This window comes from Denticeps clupeoides, chromosome 1 (genome assembly GCF_900700375.1).
Source record: "Denticeps clupeoides chromosome 1, fDenClu1.1, whole genome shotgun sequence".
NCBI classification, from domain to species: domain Eukaryota; kingdom Metazoa; phylum Chordata; class Actinopteri; order Clupeiformes; family Denticipitidae; genus Denticeps; species Denticeps clupeoides.
This window is the reverse complement of record NC_041707.1, coordinates 37,883,617-37,901,626: the sequence shown is the minus strand read 5'-3', so window position 1 is coordinate 37,901,626 and position 18,010 is coordinate 37,883,617. Positions and strand designations below refer to the sequence as shown.

At 45.9% G+C, this 18,010-nt stretch overlaps 2 protein-coding genes across 2 annotated transcripts in view; both read left to right on the top strand.

Annotated features, from left to right (window-relative positions):
* Positions 1–616: 616 nt before the first annotated feature.
* batf2 (basic leucine zipper ATF-like transcription factor 2) lies at positions 617–12,175 on the top strand. Its single transcript, XM_028967157.1, has 3 exons — positions 617–807; positions 1,045–1,155; positions 11,616–12,175. Exons 1-3 carry the CDS (start codon positions 742–744, stop codon positions 11,937–11,939), a joined length of 501 nt encoding a protein of 166 aa, XP_028822990.1. The 5' UTR covers positions 617–741; the 3' UTR covers positions 11,940–12,175.
* A 3,394-nt stretch (positions 12,176–15,569) lies between these two features.
* Positions 15,570–18,010, top strand: part of ppp2r5b (protein phosphatase 2, regulatory subunit B', beta) — a 31,199-nt gene continuing 28,758 nt past the window's right edge. Inside the window, exon 1 of the mRNA XM_028967126.1 lies at positions 15,570–16,329. Coding sequence (XP_028822959.1) covers positions 16,134–16,329 — 196 coding nt within the window. The 5' untranslated portion in view covers positions 15,570–16,133. The remainder of the gene's footprint in view (positions 16,330–18,010) is intronic.

Here is an 18,010-nt window from a genome sequence, read left to right as displayed (position 1 = left end):
GCTCTGGACGTCTGATAAATGCTGTAAATGTAGTACACACTCCCCTACAGATCATTGGCCTAACTGTAAACTCTGTACAGAAGCTACCGTACAGTTGGATCTTACCAACATCACCCTATTCTTAAAAAAAAAAAAAAAAATTCACTGGTCATCCGTCCCATCAATTCAGAGCCTTGACTTTCAAGGCTACGTGACCTTCTGGCTCTCTGTTGCGCCTCAAGAAACCAAGAAACAGGAGTTAGTATATTTGGGAAAAAAAAAACATATTTTGTATTTTAAACCGAACATTTAATATTGGGCTGAAAATGTAGTAGGGCTAAAGGTCTGGCTCAGGGCCAAAGGCAGTACAGTAAAAACCTCTTATAGTATAATAAAAAAGCTAATGGCTGATCTGGTAGGTGTGAAAGGTCGGAAAAAATCCCCCAAAATAAGTTCGGGCCGTTTGGTGAACATTCACATCCTAAAGGATTTAAAAAAAAAAAAAAAGAGAAAGTTCGCTGCGCTGGCTTCTCCCGTGAAAAAAGCGGGTAATTCAGTCCGCCCTGGCAACCCGCCCAAAATTCCCGAGCCCGTGGGCGCGTTCGGGAAGCCGACTTAAAAAAGAAGGAAGGAGAGAAAGAGAGAAAGACGTCTGCCGCGCATTCGGCCCGTTTAAAGTAATCCGAAACCGAAAGTAAAAACGAAGCCCTTTATTAAGCGCCGCCATGCCGGAGCCGCCGAGAGAACCTCGGAGCCTCGGCCATGCCAGCTCTCTGTATGGACAGCAAGCCTGGGGAGAGCCTCGCCTCACCGGCCTCCTCGCATTGGGTACATATACTCGACTTGTTAAAAAAAAAAAAAAATGACTAAAAATTGAAAACTGAAAAGTGTATTGACTCTTTATAATGTTCATTTTATTCTTGGAATGTTATTATAGTTATAATTTTTTTTTTTTTTTTAAAGTAATGTGAATTTCATTTGTGAGTGGCTGGAACCGGAGCTGTGGCCGGCAATGCCCTGTTCCTGCTGTAATGAGAATCTGATCCGGTCCGTTTCCCCGAGCAGGCCAGAGACGGGTCAGACGCGGCCACCAGGCCCCGGTGCAAGGAGAAGAACAGGGACGCGGCGAGGAAGAGCAGGAGGAAGCAGACTGAGAGGGCAGATCTCCTGCACGAGGTGTGTGGCCTTCAAAGATTTCTGAGAAGCGTCGTCCCAGCATCATTCTCTGAGCTGGCAGGCATCTGTGGAATTTATCGACCCTGTCCGTATAATATCAGACCAAAGTGGTCAATTTAGGCTACAAGCTTTTCCCCCTCTCTTTCAAACCAACACTTTAAAACCACATCTGCTTATGCTGGTCCTGCTTTCACTTTCTCTAACAGTGGTGTCTACACGCTCCTTTACGGTGTACTGCTTGCACAAACTTTTAATTTTTGCACGAGTTTTTTACTTTGACTCCACCTATTTGCACACCTTCACCCTACCTGTTACACATATTTCATGTTTTAGGTTAAAGACATAAAAGTGTAATATTTGGTTATGTTTGCCATATTTGCATATTGGTTCATTGTCTACTTGCAATATTTGCAATACTCTGGTCTGTAGCAGTCGCCAAAAGCATTTCACTGCATATCATACCGTGTATGACTATGTATGTGACAAATAAACTTTTGTGGAGTTTATAAAGTAAGCAGAATTAGAAGATGAGCTGATCGGCAAAAGATATAGATTTAATGATCACGCTTCTATCCAGTATTTTAAAGAATGGAAAGAAATAGCATGCAACGCACCAAACAGTTTACCTCCCATTTACCAAAATTCCCATTGAGCGTCCCAAGTGTCAAGTATCTTGCTTTTTTTTTTCCATTTACACATGTGGAATAAAACATTCCTCCTGGGGACCTCTCACACGCAACGTAGAGTCACATGCAATGGCTAAAACAGAGTGTTACCTAACTAAGAAAATAAAAAAGTGTCCTATTTATTCCAGTGCTGCTAACCTTCGAGGTGAATTACATTAAAATGTCAGTAAATTCATTGAAGCTATTTCTGCCCAGCCAACAACTGCCTGCATTCACACATGCAGAATGAAACAGGCATTTATGGGGACCTTTTACACACAACCGTAGAATATCGAGCGAAGCAAATTACCATCCTGTTTCCACTAAAAAAATTACTATGCTCTCAATATATAATTCATGTTAACGTCAAAATAGATATATTAAGTAATTCACACTTACTTGTCATTGCTATAAAAACTCTAATTAAATTTAAATTCTTTACAAAAAAAGAACAGTGAAGGCTATGAATTTACCTGTTGAGGAGTGCAATTTGTTCCAGTAGTATCATTCATCTGACTCTCTAACAAAGCGGAAGGATGGGAGCACTCCACTGTCATGGATTTGTACTTATGGTTATCTGCAAACAACAAAAAAAAACATATTATGAAATATTGAATGTGAACAAAGAATGAATTGGCTGCTTATGCAGAGTTTTAAAAAATTGTAGCGGAGTTGCTACAAAATTCATCAGACAGGTAAAGTAGTTATTGTGTATCAAGGTGATCGTGTGTTTGGGGAGACCCGCTGGATGAAAAGAAGAGCGAAAATAAATACAGCAGGCACTTTAAACACTAGATTTACTAAATTCCCTGGACTTCACACCTACTGGCATCCCGCTGAGCTCCATTACCTCTCTTGCACCTGGAATTAAAATTTACAGCATTTACCAGACGCCCTTATCCAGAGTTACTTACAGTCAGTAGTTACAGGGACAGCCCCCCCCCCTGGAGCAACTTAGTGTTAAGTGTCTTGCTCAGGGATGAAATGGTAGTAAGTGGGATTTGAACCTGGGTCTTCTGGTAACAATTACAGACTGGTAACAATTACAGACCAGTTTCCCTCCTCTCATTTCTATCCAAAATCCTTGGGCTCAGCATGGCAGTGGTTTGCTTCCTACATTGATGAGCGATCTTACCAAGTGACTTGGAAAGGATCCACCTCTACCTCACATAGACTCTCCACTGGTGTCCCTCAAGGCTCGGTGCTAGGTCCTCTCCTTTTCTCCCTCTACACGAGATCACTTGGTGAGGTCATTTCCTCACATGGATTATCCTACCACTGCTATGCTGACGACACACAACTCCTCTTCTCCTTTCCTCCCTCTGATCTACATGCTGCTTCCAAAATCTCTGCATGTCTAACCGACATCTCGTCTTGGATGGCAGCCCATCACCTCCAACTCAATCCCACCAAAACTGAACTAATATTCATTCCAGCAGATTTTTCACCACATCAGGATCTTGCTATTTAACTAGACAACTCGCAGCTCTCTCCTTCTGCAACAGCCCGCAACCTTGGGGTAACAATAGACAACCAACTCTCTTTCTCAACTCACATCAGCAATCTTTCCCGCTCATGTAGATTCCTTCTCTACAATATCAGACGAATCCGCCCTTATCTGTCCACCCAGGCCACCCAGATACTGGTTCAGTCCTTAGTAATCTCACGACTGGACTACTGTAACTCCCTTCTAGCTGGTCTACCACTATGTACTATCCGACCTCTACAACTAATACAAAATGCAGCAGCACGACTGATCTTCAACCTTCCCAAATTCTCCCACACCGCCCCTCTGCTACGTTCCCTCCACTGGCTCCCAGTAGCTGCACGCATCAGGTTCAAAATACTGATGCTGGCCTACAAAGCCAAACATGGAGCAGCACCATCCTACCTCACAGCCCTTATTACACCTCGCACTGCACCTCGTATACTCCGAGCCTCCAGTACTGCTCGCATGGTCCCTCCATCTCTGAAGGTAAAAGGAAAACATTCATCTAGACTCTTCTCCGTCTTGGCCCCTCGGTGGTGGAATGAACTTCCCCTCGAGGTCAGAACAGCTCAGTCACTGAGCACCTTCAAACAGCAGCTCAAGACCTTCCTCTTTAAAGAATATTTAGATTAAATTGTAATTTTCTTGTTGTCGAACTTTGTGTACAGAATCTACAACAGAGTGAATAAAATAGATGTATTCATAGTTGGGGTCCTAGTGAACCGGAATTGATCTCTTCATTGATGGTAACTTCAAAGCACGTTGTAAGTCGCTCTGGATAAGGGCGTCTGCCAAATGCCGTAAATGTAAATGTTCATAGCCGAGTGTGTTACCCACAAGGCTACCACCACCCTAACTGAATTAACATGAAACCAGACAGTTTCTGTCTTTAGTCTGTGAGCTTGGAGAGTATGTGGAAATTGTGAGTGTTGCGGTCCGGACCTTGTGAAGGTGGGGAAATGAGTGTGTGTATAGCCGCACGATTAATCTAATCGCAATCATAATCGTGATGTCAGTCTGTGCGATTACATGACTCAAAAAGATGCGATTTAAATGATTAGTACATGGATCGGCAACATATCACTCATTCTCTCAAAGTTTACAGGTTACAGGTGAAAGATAATCTTATGTGACAGCAACTCACAGGGGGTATCCAAAAGAAGAAATTCAGAAGAACTTCACTTTTAATGGAACATTTTAAATTACCAAAAATAAAACATGCATTCCCCTAACAAATGCTGGCAATGAAAAGTGATTTTTAGAAAATTAAAAGGAAACATCTCTTCTACGGAGGGATTTGCCGATTCTTAGACATGCCTTACCAGAACGATGGCTTTGTTGGTGTCTTTTCATGCAGTGGGAAATATCTTGTCTTCTTATGCTTCTATGGAAGATGTAGTTAATTAAGTTAATTATTGCACCCTTGATATATCCTTGCTTACTTATTTACTAGACTTGTTCCCCTTTTTGTTACATTGATTCCACATTTTTTACATTATTTAAAAATTTTACATTTAGGACCTAGACAGGGACACAATGGAAGTAAAGTGGGATTTGAACCGGGGTCTTCTGGTTCATAGGCAAGTGTGTTCCCCACTAGGCTACTACCAACATGCAATTTCATTACATCGCCTACTTTCACGCTGTTACGTCCCCGGTCTAGGGTCAGGGACATAACAAATGGGACATATGAGTATAAACTCCAAAACGACGCAACAACACTTAATGCTAATCTTTTATTACAAACAAAGACATTTAAACAACAACAGAAACACAAAACAGGTCTGGGCAGTCTAAGTCTTATCTTCTCGTCCTAATCCTTCACTTCACCAACAACATTCTTCTCTACCAACAACAGTCTATCTTCACCAACAAAGTCCTCTCTTCCTCAAACACTCTCCTCCTCTTTTCACCAACTCTCTCTTCTTCACCAAAGCAGCCACCATTTTGAATCCTCTCCCTGATTACAGCCCACCAATCACGGCAGGAAGTGGGAGGAGTCCAATCATGGCTGATGAGGAGCCACCCTGCAACATTACAGAGACAGAAAGAGAGAGACACACACAAACACAACGGAAAACACCCATAGTCTGCCACGGGACGTCACACCCCCACCACCAAAAATCAACGTACTATGTTGATTCACCCAAAAAAAAAACTAAAAGGCCCGTGACAAGGCGTCAGCCAAAACGTTGTCAGTCCCACGTTTGTACTTAATTTCTAAATTGAACCCGTGCAAAACCAAGGACCAGCGCATAATACGCTGATTTGTGTTTTTCATCCGAGATAAAAACACCAGGGGATTGTGGTCAGTAAAAACGAAAACAGGTTGTGCGGTAGACCCAATGTATACTTCGAAATGTTGCAATGATAAACTCAGTGCTAGCGCCTCCTTTTCAATGGTGCTGTAGTTCATTTGATGTTTTAAGAACTTTTTTGAGAAGCAAATGGGATGATCAACTCCATCCGCATCTTCCTGTAACAGCACAGCCCCAGCTCCAACAGCACTGGCATCCACCTCCAGTTTGAAAGGGCGCTGGAAGTCAGGAGCAGCCAGAACAGGGGTACTGCAAAGAAGGGTTTTCACAGACATAAAAGCATTCTGGCATTCATTGTTCCAACTAAACTGTACTCTGCCTCGCAGCAGTTCAGTCAACGGACACACTACCTCCGAAAAGTTTTTACAAAAAGCCCGGTAGTATCCAGCCATTCCCAAAAATCGGCGCAGTTCCCTTTTCGATGTGGGAACTGGGAAGGCAAGAATGGCCTGAATCTTAGCCATCACAGGTTTTACCTGGCCTTGACCCACCTCTTTACCTAGGTAAGTCACAGTGGCTTTGCCGAACTCACACTTCGCCAAGTTCAAAGTCAGCGATGCATCCTGCAGCCGCTTGAACACAGCTGTCAGAGTGTGGATATGTTCGGTCCAAGTGGACGAATAGACAGTAATGTCATCTAAATAAGCGTCGCAGTTTTTAATTCCACAAAGCACTTTAGCCATTAGACGCTGAAAAGTCGCTGGTGCATTACGTAACCAAAAAGGCATAACCGTATATTCTAAGAAATTATCCGGTGTGACGAAAGCAGAAATTTCAGACGCTCGGGGAGTCAACGGAACTTGCCAGTAACCACGAAGCAAGTCTAATTTACTGACAATACGAGCCGAACCAACCCTATCAACACAATCTTCCATTCGGGGCAATGGAAATGAATCGGGTCTAGTTACTGCATTTACTTTTCTGTAATCAGTACAGAAACGAACTGTACCATCAGGCTTAGGTACTAACAGACAGGGACTACTCCATGGACTACAGCTTGGCACGGAGAATCCATGTTCCAACAAATAATCAACCTCAGACTGCATTACCGTACGCTTAGTGGGATTTAGTCTGTACGGGTGCTGTCTGATTGATGTTGGTGAACATGCCCCAATGTCATGCTTTAATACTGTAGTACATGACGGAACATCACCAAATAATATCTTATATGTCATAACCTGCTCCCGTTCGTTAAGAGGCAAATGTGACAGATGTGCATCTAAGTTTTGTAAGATCACACTGTTGTGTAATCTGGGCGAAGACACAGGAACATTTCCTAGATATAACCCATCCTCCTCGGGAGAATATGCATCCAGCAGGGGCATAGAAGCCACGGATAACACAGCAGCTCCTTTACCTGGTGGATCTACATTGTCCTGTGTTGCATCACTGTCTCTCATAAAGTATTTCTTGAGCATGTTCACATGACATACACGCATTTTACGTTTACGGTCAGGAGTGCGAACAACGTAATCAGTGTCACTTAACTGGGACTCCACCACATAAGGACCTGAGAATTTTGCTTGGAGAGCAGACCCCATTAGTGGTAATAAAACCAGAACTCTGTCACCCGGCTGAAAAGATCGAGAGACTGCTTTCTGATCATATCGGGCTTTCATAGACCCTTGTGCATGTTGTAAGGAAGCTCGAGCAGTGGCACAAGCATTATGAAGCCGTTCCCGAAAGGAACTGACATGATCCAGCACATTAGTCTCTGTCAATGGTTCAGCTACCCAGGCTTCTTTAAGAAGCTTGAGTGGACCATGCACGGTGTGACCGAATACAAGGTCAGCAGGACTGAATCCCAAAGACTCCTGAACAGTTTCACGAATGGCAAACAACAATAGTGGGAGACCCTCATCCCACTCTTTAGCCGAAGCTAAGCAATAAGTACGGAGCATGGACTTCAGAGTTTGGTGACTCCAATGCTCCTTGTGACTGAGGATGGTAAGCACTTGATACCAGATGCTTTATTTGTAATTCCTCCAAAACTTGCTTAAAAAGGCGAGACAGGAAATTCGAACCTTGGTCCGTTTGGACCAATTTTGGAAGTCCAAAAGTAGAAAAGAACGTCACTAAGGCTCTCACTATATTCTTAGCCTTTAGTGAGCGTAACGGAACTGCTTCCGGGAAACGTGTGGCACTACACATTATCGTCAGCAAGTATTTAAAACCTGTTTTGGTATGAGGAAGTGGACCAACACAATCTAAAATTATCTTCGAAAATGGTTCGGTGAGGACAGGCACAGGACAGAGTAGCGCGGGTGGAATTGACTGGTTCGGTTTACCAGCCAATTGACAAACGTGACACGATCGACAATATTGAGCAACATCGGATTTCAACCCAGGCCAAAAGAAATGGCGCAAAATCCTGTTATATGTTTTTGTTACTCCTAAGTGTCCAGACATCACGTTGTCATGCCCTAAACACAGCACCTGAGACCGAAATTTAAGAGGAATCACCACTTGATATACTGAATTCCAACCTACGTCATCAGCAGTTGGAGGAGTCCACTTCCTCATCAAGATCCCTTTATCCCAGAAAAAGGCTACCGAATTTGCAGTTATGTTGGCCTTGTCAACAACAGCCGAACGACACTGCGTTAAAGTAGAGTCTTTTCGCTGCTCCTGGGATATAAGCGTTTTACTTACAGGCAGCGACATTGTTTCATCATCATGGACATTAAGAGTGCGCGTCCGCGGCGCTCCCTCTACCACTCCGCCGTCTGATGGCGCTGCACGGGAGACCAGAGGGTCAGAAACAGCCATAAACGTATCACACAGCTCATCCGTACTCTGCCGGCGTGCCTGCGCTCGGGTGACTGCACAAGCAGGGAAAACTGACTCAGAATCCAGCACCACTGAAGAGGGTGGAACCGCAGGGTTATCAATGACCTCCGGAAGGGGAAGAACTTTCCCTCCAGCCAAATCGTTCCCAAGAATAAAATCGATTCCCTGCATAGGCAGTTCGGGGCGCACTGCGACTTTGCACGAACCTGAAAATAAAGCACAGTGCAGGTTTTGAACGTGCAGTGGCACTTTAACGATGCCTAATTCAATACCCCGCACCAGTACATAAGAGCCACAGAACGTGTCATCAGAAAAGGGCCAGACATTCGCTAAAACAAAAGACTGCGCAGCACCGGTGTCTCGTAAAATGCGCACTGGCACTGCACTACTGGTTCCAGCAGCTGCGGAAACTGTACCAGCAAGCACAAAAGGTTCATAGACAGGATCAACCATAGTGGGGACACTCACAGCAGACTGAACAAACCCAACCCCTTTTGGTGAGGATTTAGGAGGTGAACTGTGCTTCTTTAAGAGTTTTGGGCATTTAGCGATGAGGTGGCCGGTCTCGTGACAATAAAAACATGCGCGACCATCACTAAAGGAAACGGGCGAAGATCGAAATACGTTCCGATCCCGTCGGAAACTCACATCCCGATCTGGTTTTCTTGAGACTGAATAAAACACAACTTTATGAGTAAGCACGAATTCATCTGCGCAGACGGCTGCCTGCGCCAGCGTGGACACCTTCTGGTCGTTCAGATGAGTGGCAACAGCTTCCGGGACGCAGTTTTTAAATTCCTCCAAAAGGATTAATTCACGAAGCTGTTCCCACGTACTGACCTTACTGGAAACACACCACCGGTTAAACAAAGCTTCTTTCTCTCTGGCAAACTCCACATGCGTAAGTTGCTCACCCTTCCTAGACTTCCGGAATCTTTGACGGTACGCTTCCGGGACAAGTTCGTACGCGTTCAGAATTGAAGTCTTTACCACATCATAGTCAGAGCTCTGCTGCAAAGAAAGTGAAGAGTAAACTTCCTGAGCCTTGCCCACAAGAACACATTGCAGTAGCAGCGTCCAAACAACTTTAGGCCACTGTAAAGTTGTTGCTACTCGTTCAAAGTGACTAAAATATTTTTCGACCTCGTCCTCAGAAAATGGAGGCACCAGTCTAATATGTTGGCTGACATCGAAAACAGGGGTTTGCGACTCGACAGACAGGACAGACTTGGAAGCTAATTCAAGTTCGAGACGCTTTAATTCTAGGTCTCGTTCTTGACGTTCACGCTCAAACTGGCGTTCGCGATCACGTTCTTCCAACTCCATTTGCTTAAGGTGCAACTGGCGTTCGCGATCATGTTCTTCCAGTTCCAATTGCTTGAGTTGTAGCTGATGCGCTAGCTCCTTTTCACGCAGCCCACGAGCTTCTCGGTCAGCCCGCAGTTTTGCTGCTTCAAGCTGCATCTGCTTCTCTTGCAGTGACATTTCCTTTAACCGAATTTCACTAGAGAAACTCTCGCCGGACTTTTCCAAGCCCTCAGCAGAAAGTGGACTACCAGATTTAACACATGGTACCCCCTTTTCCACCAACCCGACTTTTAACGCTGTTACTAATAAGTCTTTCAACTTTCTATCGGCGCTGGCAATGGGTATGCCATAAAAGTCAGCTACACCCAATAGCTGCTCCTTGGTTAACTCTGCTAACATCTCATCGGAAGGGAACTCAACAAAACCCTCAAAACCTGTTGCCATAGTGACCTGTAATTCTAATCTCACAACAAAATATAAATTGAATTACTTGGTGAACCCACCAAAACAAAGAGAAACTACACAGACCCAACTACAGCTCACTGGGATGTATACCAGAGTCAGTCTGCTCCTGTGGGATTCTAGGAACTCCAGCTCCTAATCTACCTAACCAGCCAGCTACCTAAGATCTAGCTAGTCTTCAGGGAAGTTACCAGTTTTAGGCACCTTTAAACGCAAGCTCGCAACATTTCCAGTCTCTGACTGAGACAGAAATGCTCGACGCGTACCTCCCCCTGGATTTTTCCCCAAAAACAATAAACCAAAACAACAAACAAACATAACAAACAGCGTCCGTTGGAAGGACCCGCTCAAGGCAGAACCCAGCTGGACAGCTCTACCTATCCAGAGTTCACCAGAAAACCCACATAAACAGAAAAAACTCAAACTCACCCAGATGAGAACAGTTGCCAAGGTCCACAGCCTACACAATATCCTACCTACGCGATAGGAAATCCCGGACGAGCCCCCAAAATTTGTTACGTCCCCGGTCTAGGGTCAGGGACATAACAAATGGGACAAATGAGTATAAACTCCAAAACGACGCAACAACACTTAATGCTAATCTTTTATTACAAACAAAGACATTTAAACAACAACAGAAACACAAAACAGGTCTGGGCAGTCTAAGTCTTATCTTCTCGTCCTAATCCTTCACTTCACCAACAACATTCTTCTCTACCAACAACAGTCTATCTTCACCAACAAAGTCCTCTCTTCCTCAAACACTCTCCTCCTCTTTTCACCAACTCTCTCTTCTTCACCAAAGCAGCCACCATTTTGAATCCTCTCCCTGATTACAGCCCACCAATCACGGCAGGAAGTGGGAGGAGTCCAATCATGGCTGATGAGGAGCCACCCTGCAACATTACAGAGACAGAAAGAGAGAGACACACACAAACACAACGGAAAACACCCATAGTCTGCCACGGGACGTCACACACGCCGAAATGCGAACTTGCTGCGAACAGTAACTTAGTTGAGGTAGACAACGGTATTAAAAGACGGGACACGCCGCTGTCTGGAAAAGACATGAAAACACGTTGTAAGTCGCTCTGGACACACCTTCTCATTCAGTGTGTTTTCTTTATTTTCATGACCATTTACGTTGGTAGATTCTGAAGGCATCAGAACTATGAATGAACATATTCATTTGTACTTAACAAAAAAGTTTCTTTGCTCTGATTACTGGTTTGCACACTCTTGGCATTCTCTCGATGAGCTTCAAGAGGTCGTCACCTGAAATGCTTCTCCAACAGTCTTGAAGGAGTTCCTAGAGGTGTTTAGCACTTGTTGGGGTCCAGCTCACCCCAAACCATCTCGATTGGGTTCAGGTCGCTGAATATCAATGTCACCAAAACCGGTAAATCTAAATCCCCTTCATCCTCACAGGAGCTGCAGTTCCTGGAACGTTCCAACGCCGCGCTCGAGGCGGAGATCGCCAGCCTCAGAACGGAGAGCCAGCGCTACACGGCGGCCCTGCAGGACCACGAGCCCCGGTGCACACGGCTGGGCCGGACCGGACCATCGGGCCAGACGACCTCTACGACGACGAACAATACGGCTTCATTCGCCGAAGCCACTCTAGACCATGCTGTGAACTTTGACCCCGCCACCATCCCCAGCCAACCCTTGCCGCCCCATTGTGACGACGCTCTGAGTGAACTTTCCATCTCTGAACTGCTGGACTGGACGTTGTGCCACGATGGTTTCTAATAGTTATTTATTCTCCGTGTCGGTTTTGGAAATGCTGCTTTGAGGCCTCGACTATGTGGAGTGAGGAGCTCTGCAGACAACAGCTGAATCTTTATCCGGCTGGCGTCTCTTCGACAAATTAAAGTGTTCCAGCGCCTTTGTTCCTGTAGCATTCTGTATTTCAGATATCGTTGTGAACTGTTCCAACGCTGCTGATGAAATAGCCCAGCGTTCCTCGAATGGAAATAAACCCGTAAGCGTCACTCGGACGAGTTGTCCAGGTCTTGCATTGTGTTGCTGGGGTGGGGTGGGCTCGGTGTAAAAACGTAACCGTGATTTGGGTGTAGATTAGAAAACCTCCAATGAACCGTTCGCCTCTGCCCACCCAGCCTGTGTTTCCTTCCGGTTCCGAATGGAATCTTTGCAGTCAAGTATGATGCACGGAAACCGTTGCACAACACTGTCCAGACGGCAGAAGGACACACGGGTACAGAAAAAAAAAGGTTCCTGCACTGACCAGAACAGAACTGGTTCGATGTTGGTGGAAAGGGGGCGAAAGAGAAGAAGACAGGAGCACAACTGGCTATGTTTTTTTTTTTTTAATAGTAAAGTATTTTTATAGTAAAATGATTATATGCATTTGATTAAAATGAAATCTGCTTCTGCCGTCTCTTGTTGCTCAGTGGTACACTTTTATTAGGATTTTTTTTTTATTATTATTATACACACATACCTTCCCGAACAACACAAACTTTATGGACATACAAATCTTCAGATTCAGATTCATCTGTTTTCACTGTAGGGCATACCACAAAAATGCTGTGCACGCATAACCGGGTTATATGTAGTAAAAGATCTCTAGCACATCTCATACCGCATATATATACACACACACACACACACACACACATATATATAAAAGTAGTAAAAATATCGCTGTTAATCTATTCACAAAGTTGGGTTGGGAGCTGGGTCTATACTACGCAAGCTATTGTGCCGGAGTTAAATGGTTACACTAGATTTATAAGTATATTTCTTCTTTCTTGTGTCTTTTATTTTCTTATTTCCTAAAGACCTTTATTTTTTATTTTGTATACCTAGCGCGGATGTATACCTGCACTGTAGGGGTCGAGAACGAGTCTTCAAACTGTGAAATTACTAGAGCTGTAATACTCGGATCCTTTTTAGGATACGGCTCCCTCTGAGTCACTCACTAAACTGATCCGGGTGTGTGAGTCACTTGAGTCACTTGAGTCAGTACGCACCCGGATCAGAGAGCGGGTTAGCGCTCCTGGCGGTTAACTTCCTCTACAACCGGACTCATGGAGTTAACAATTTAGACATGGTGTAGTTAGGACTCAAAGGATTCGATTCAATGGAGACCTCAGATTCGTGACTCATGAGTCATTTAAAGGATCCGGGCAATTAACCCGGGTGAGTCATGAATCACACAGCTCTAGAAATTACCACATCAGGTGTCGTGGAAACATGGATGCAGCTATGAAGCCGCCGGGTTTGCTTCAGGGAAAATATATCTTTAAGATTAATCTAGATTAATTTAGATTGCTATAGATTAATCTAGATTAATTCCAAGATTACAGTGAGATTAATCTAGATTAAGAAAATTAATCTATGCCCACCTCTTAATATATACACATAATAACACATACAGTACAGGCAAAACGTTTTGACACACCTTCTCATTCAATGTGTTTTCTTTATTTTGTGTTTTCTACCATTTACATTGGTAGATTCTGACTGAAGGCATCAAAACTATGAATGAACACATGTGGAGTTATGTACTTAACAAAAAGTGGAGATATGGCCTCCACAGTCACCGGACCTGAACCCCATCCAGATGGTTTGGGGTGATCTGGACCAACAAGTGCTAAACACCTCTGGGAACTCCTTCAAGACTTTTGGAGAACCATTTCAGGTGACGACCTCTTGAAGCTCATCGAGAGAATGCCAAGAGTGTGCAAAGCAGTAATCAGAGCAAAGAAACTAGAATATAAAACATGTTTTCAGTTATTTCACCTTTTTTTAAGTACTGAATTCCACATGTGTTCATTCATAGTTACATATACATCACATATATCACATAGATGATATATAGACCATGTTCACCAAACATTAGTTTCCAAAAAGTGAATAAAGGGGTTCTAACAATAAAAGTTAACAAAGCAACAACTCCTTTGTTCATAGTTGAGTCCAATGTGCTTCTACACTTTGCAATTGCAGTGCATTTGTCCTCCTGGCTTGCAGAAGTCCCAAGTCAGTGAGTGGTGATTTTCTGAGTCACGACAAGGTCTGCATGATGTATTCATCATGCAGACCTTGTCGTGACTCAGAAAATTCTTCAGACTCAGAAACTTCTGCAGAGCCTGGCATGCAGAGGGACTTTGCCTCCAACAATGCGGCTCCTGCATTCCACCTAATTCTGCCAAACTCTGCATTCCCAGAAGAAAAAGGATTAGGGCTGCCTCCTCCTCCTCACACTACACATGTACACCAGGGACATTCGGATGGATACCTGTGACGTAGCTTGTTTGGCATCAGCCATTTATTCTGTAGCATCTTATATTTGGTATTGACTGATTGAGTCAAAACCTTAAAGCAAGCTATTTCCCAATCGGCTTCCTAAAAAATCTTTTACGTCAAGTTTCCATGCCTCCAGTTTTTTTTTTTTTATGAGAACTATTTAAAATAATACTACAGAGATCACCCAACAAGACCCGTTTTTTATCCACTTCACCTCGTCTTTTATTGCTGTGGCTGATCAGCGTAATTTTCCGCCTGACGGTTTTACAGACCGGGCTGCGTTCTCCGGGCGCGATCTGGCAACATTTACCGGGTTACGGTATCACGGCGCCGCTGCGGTTCACGACGGGCACGAAACGAGCTTAGGCGGCCGCTGGTCATCCGGACACCACGAGTCCTGTCCCAGCCGTCGGCTTATTCCCCACGCCGCTTTATTTCCAGATCAGCGGGAATAAAGAGAAGACGATGGACGAGGGTTGCCAGATCCGTTCAGAGAAACAAGCAGAGAAAGAACGAATTTAGTGGTGAAAGGCAAAGGCCAAAACAAACCGCTAGTCTTTAAGGTACACCCGCACTCGTGAATGTTTCACTTGAAAGGCTGAACAATATGTGTGCAACTCCGAATGTACCCCATACCCCCAAAAAGAGGGATGGAGCCATAGGAAAACTACATAACAAACCAACTGCGTACTTTAAAGGCTAAAAAAATAGTAAATAACGTGGTGTTACCAGCTCTACGGGAAATGTCCAAATTCTTAACAATTGACAATGAACTTAAACTACCCCACGTATGCAGAGGTTAAAACATGACTGACTATACCATTAGTTATACCTCTTTACACGCATAAATAGGCATATATATACACAAACACACACACACAGGTATATATAGTGGTGAGTGAAAATAATGGTCCAAATAAACTGACCCAAATGTCGCTTATAAATTGCAAACATGGCAACACAGACGGGCAAGCTCCTGCCCTGTACGATTCCACTTTTGCAGACATTTCATCTTAAGCGCTCTAGGCGTAGCCCCCATGACCAGACTTAAACTGTAATAATAGTTTTCCCTCTTTACATTTTCTGCTACTTCGATTCGTGCGAATATCGTTCCCTCCTCACGTTTCCTGCGTGAAAGGGCGCCACCCTGGCAACCCGCCGTGTGTAGCCTACATCTCCCTGCGCCAAACCTGCGCGCACCAGATGCGGAGACGGCGACCGGGATCAAGCGACGAACCGGGCTCGGGTCCGACACTGCGGAGGCTCTCCGCTGCCGGGAAGATGAATCCGCCACCCCCGCCCTGCGCGGACGCTCGGTTCGCGGCGACCGCGGAGTAAAAGAAAGGAGGGGACGGACGCGCATCTGCGAGATTCTGGGCCGGCGGGGGGAGAGAGAGAGACAGAAACATCTGGCGCAATTTATTTATTTTTGCTCCCCTGGACGGGAAATTAACGCGTCCGGACGCCGATCGTCTCCGTAAACCGCCCATGCTTGTAAAAATATAAATAAGAGACCGAATATGGCCCGATGACTTATTGATGACGCGAATGTGGCAAAAGCTCCATTCTAGTAGCAGGTACATGTCCCCCCCCCCTCTTTGTTCCTGAGATGCGCGTTTTTATAAAGCCGAGGGCCGAGCGGCACTGAGGACCGGAACCAGCGACACCCCGGCGATGGAGACCCCCGCCAAGCTGCCCCCGTCCAGCCCCTCCTCGCCCACCGCGGGCTTCTCGGTGCCCAGCGCGGAGAAGGTGGACGGCTTCCCGCGCCGCTCCATGCGCCGCGCCCGCCAGCGGCGCTCCCACAGCTCCTCGCAGTTCCGCTACCAGAGCTCCCAGGTGGAGCTGACCGCGCTGCCCCTGCTCAAAGGTAGGTCGCTCCTTCCGGTCCAGGAGGAGGTGAGGAGCAAGGATCCTTCCGGTCCAGGAGGAGGAGGAGGTGAGGAGCACGGCTCCTTCTAGTACAGGAGGAGATGAGGAGGAGGAGGTGAGGAGCAAGGATCCTTCTAGTACAGGAGGAGATGAGGAGGAGGAGGTGAGGAGCAAGGCTCCTTCCAGTCCAGGAGGAGGTGAGGAGGAGGTGAGGAGCAAGGATCCTTCCGGTCCAGGAGGAGGGGGAGGTGAGGAGCACGGCTCCTTCTAGTACAGGAGGAGATGAGGAGGAGGAGGTGAGGAGCAAGGATCCTTCTAGTACAGGAGGAGATGAGGAGGAGGAGGAGGAGGAGGAGGTGAGGAGCATGGCTCCTTCTAGTACAGGAGGAGATGAGGAGGAGGAGGTGAGGAGTAAGGATCCTTCTAGTACAGGAGGAGATGAGGAGGAGGAGGTGAGGAGGACAGCTCCTTCTAGTACAGGAGGATGTGAGGAGGAGGTGAGGAGCAAGGCTCCTTCCAGTCCAGGAGGAGGTGAGGAGGAGGAGGAGGAGGTGAGGAGCAAGGCTCCTTCCAGTCCAGGAGGAGGTGAGGAGGAGGAGGAGGAGGTGAGGAGCAAGGATCCTTCCAGTCCAGGAGGAGGTGAGGAGCACGGCTAATTGGCTCAGTAACTGATTGATTGGCTGGTCTCCATCTAATTTCAGGCCCATTAGGAAATGGTCCAGGTTCGATTTCTCCTCGTTTTTACCTTCTCGTATCCAGATAGCTGCTGTTCCCTAAATAGACATTTCGTATGATAGGACGTGGCGAACTCACAAAAGCCCGAAGGGTCAGCCTGGCTGGTTGCCATTCGCCGGAGACGGCCCACCAGGCTGCTGAGACGGGCACGACGCCTCGGAATGGGCGTCTAAAGTGCAGAATGCCGGGTTTGGGGACGAGGCGTGTCTTCACATCTGAAGCAATGCGGCTAAAGGTCGCAGACGCTGCACGGACTTGCATGTGAAGCGTTGAAGATGGATACGAAATGGAGAGAGAGATTTCTTTTCGTCCATATTTTCGTCCAAGTTCAGTTGCGTTATTAAATGCGTTATTGCATTAAATACAAAATCACGATCTCCTCCACCTTCTGTTGTCGGAAGGTTATAGAAACGTGTCTGAACTGCGCCATAGTTGGCGCGTTGCTTTGCATCGACTTTCTTCGCGGAAAACATATTTGTGACATTCGCTACATTTGATTTGCACCGGCGCCTTGCACTGTTGTCATAGAACCGTAAAATCTGTACGTTTACGGCATTTGCTGTGCGGCCTTATCCAGAGCACCTTAAAATCAGTAGTTACTGGGACAGTAGTGTCTTGCTCAGGGACACGATGGCAGTGGTGGCCTAGTTGGACAGTGGTGGCCTAGCGGTTAAGGAAGCGGCCCCGTAATCGGAAGGTTGCCGGTCTGCCGAGGTGCCACCGAGGTGCCACTGAGCAAAGCACCGTCCCCACACACTGCTCCCCGGCCGCCTGTCATGGCCGCCCACCGCTCACCCACTGCAGAGGACAAATTTCACTGTGTGCACCGGTGTGCTGTGCTGCTGTGTATCACAAGTGACAGTCACTTCACTTTCACTAAGTGGGGTGCATCTCACGTTATCCACCCTGGTAGCTAAAGGCCATCCAACGGAGCAAAAACACCA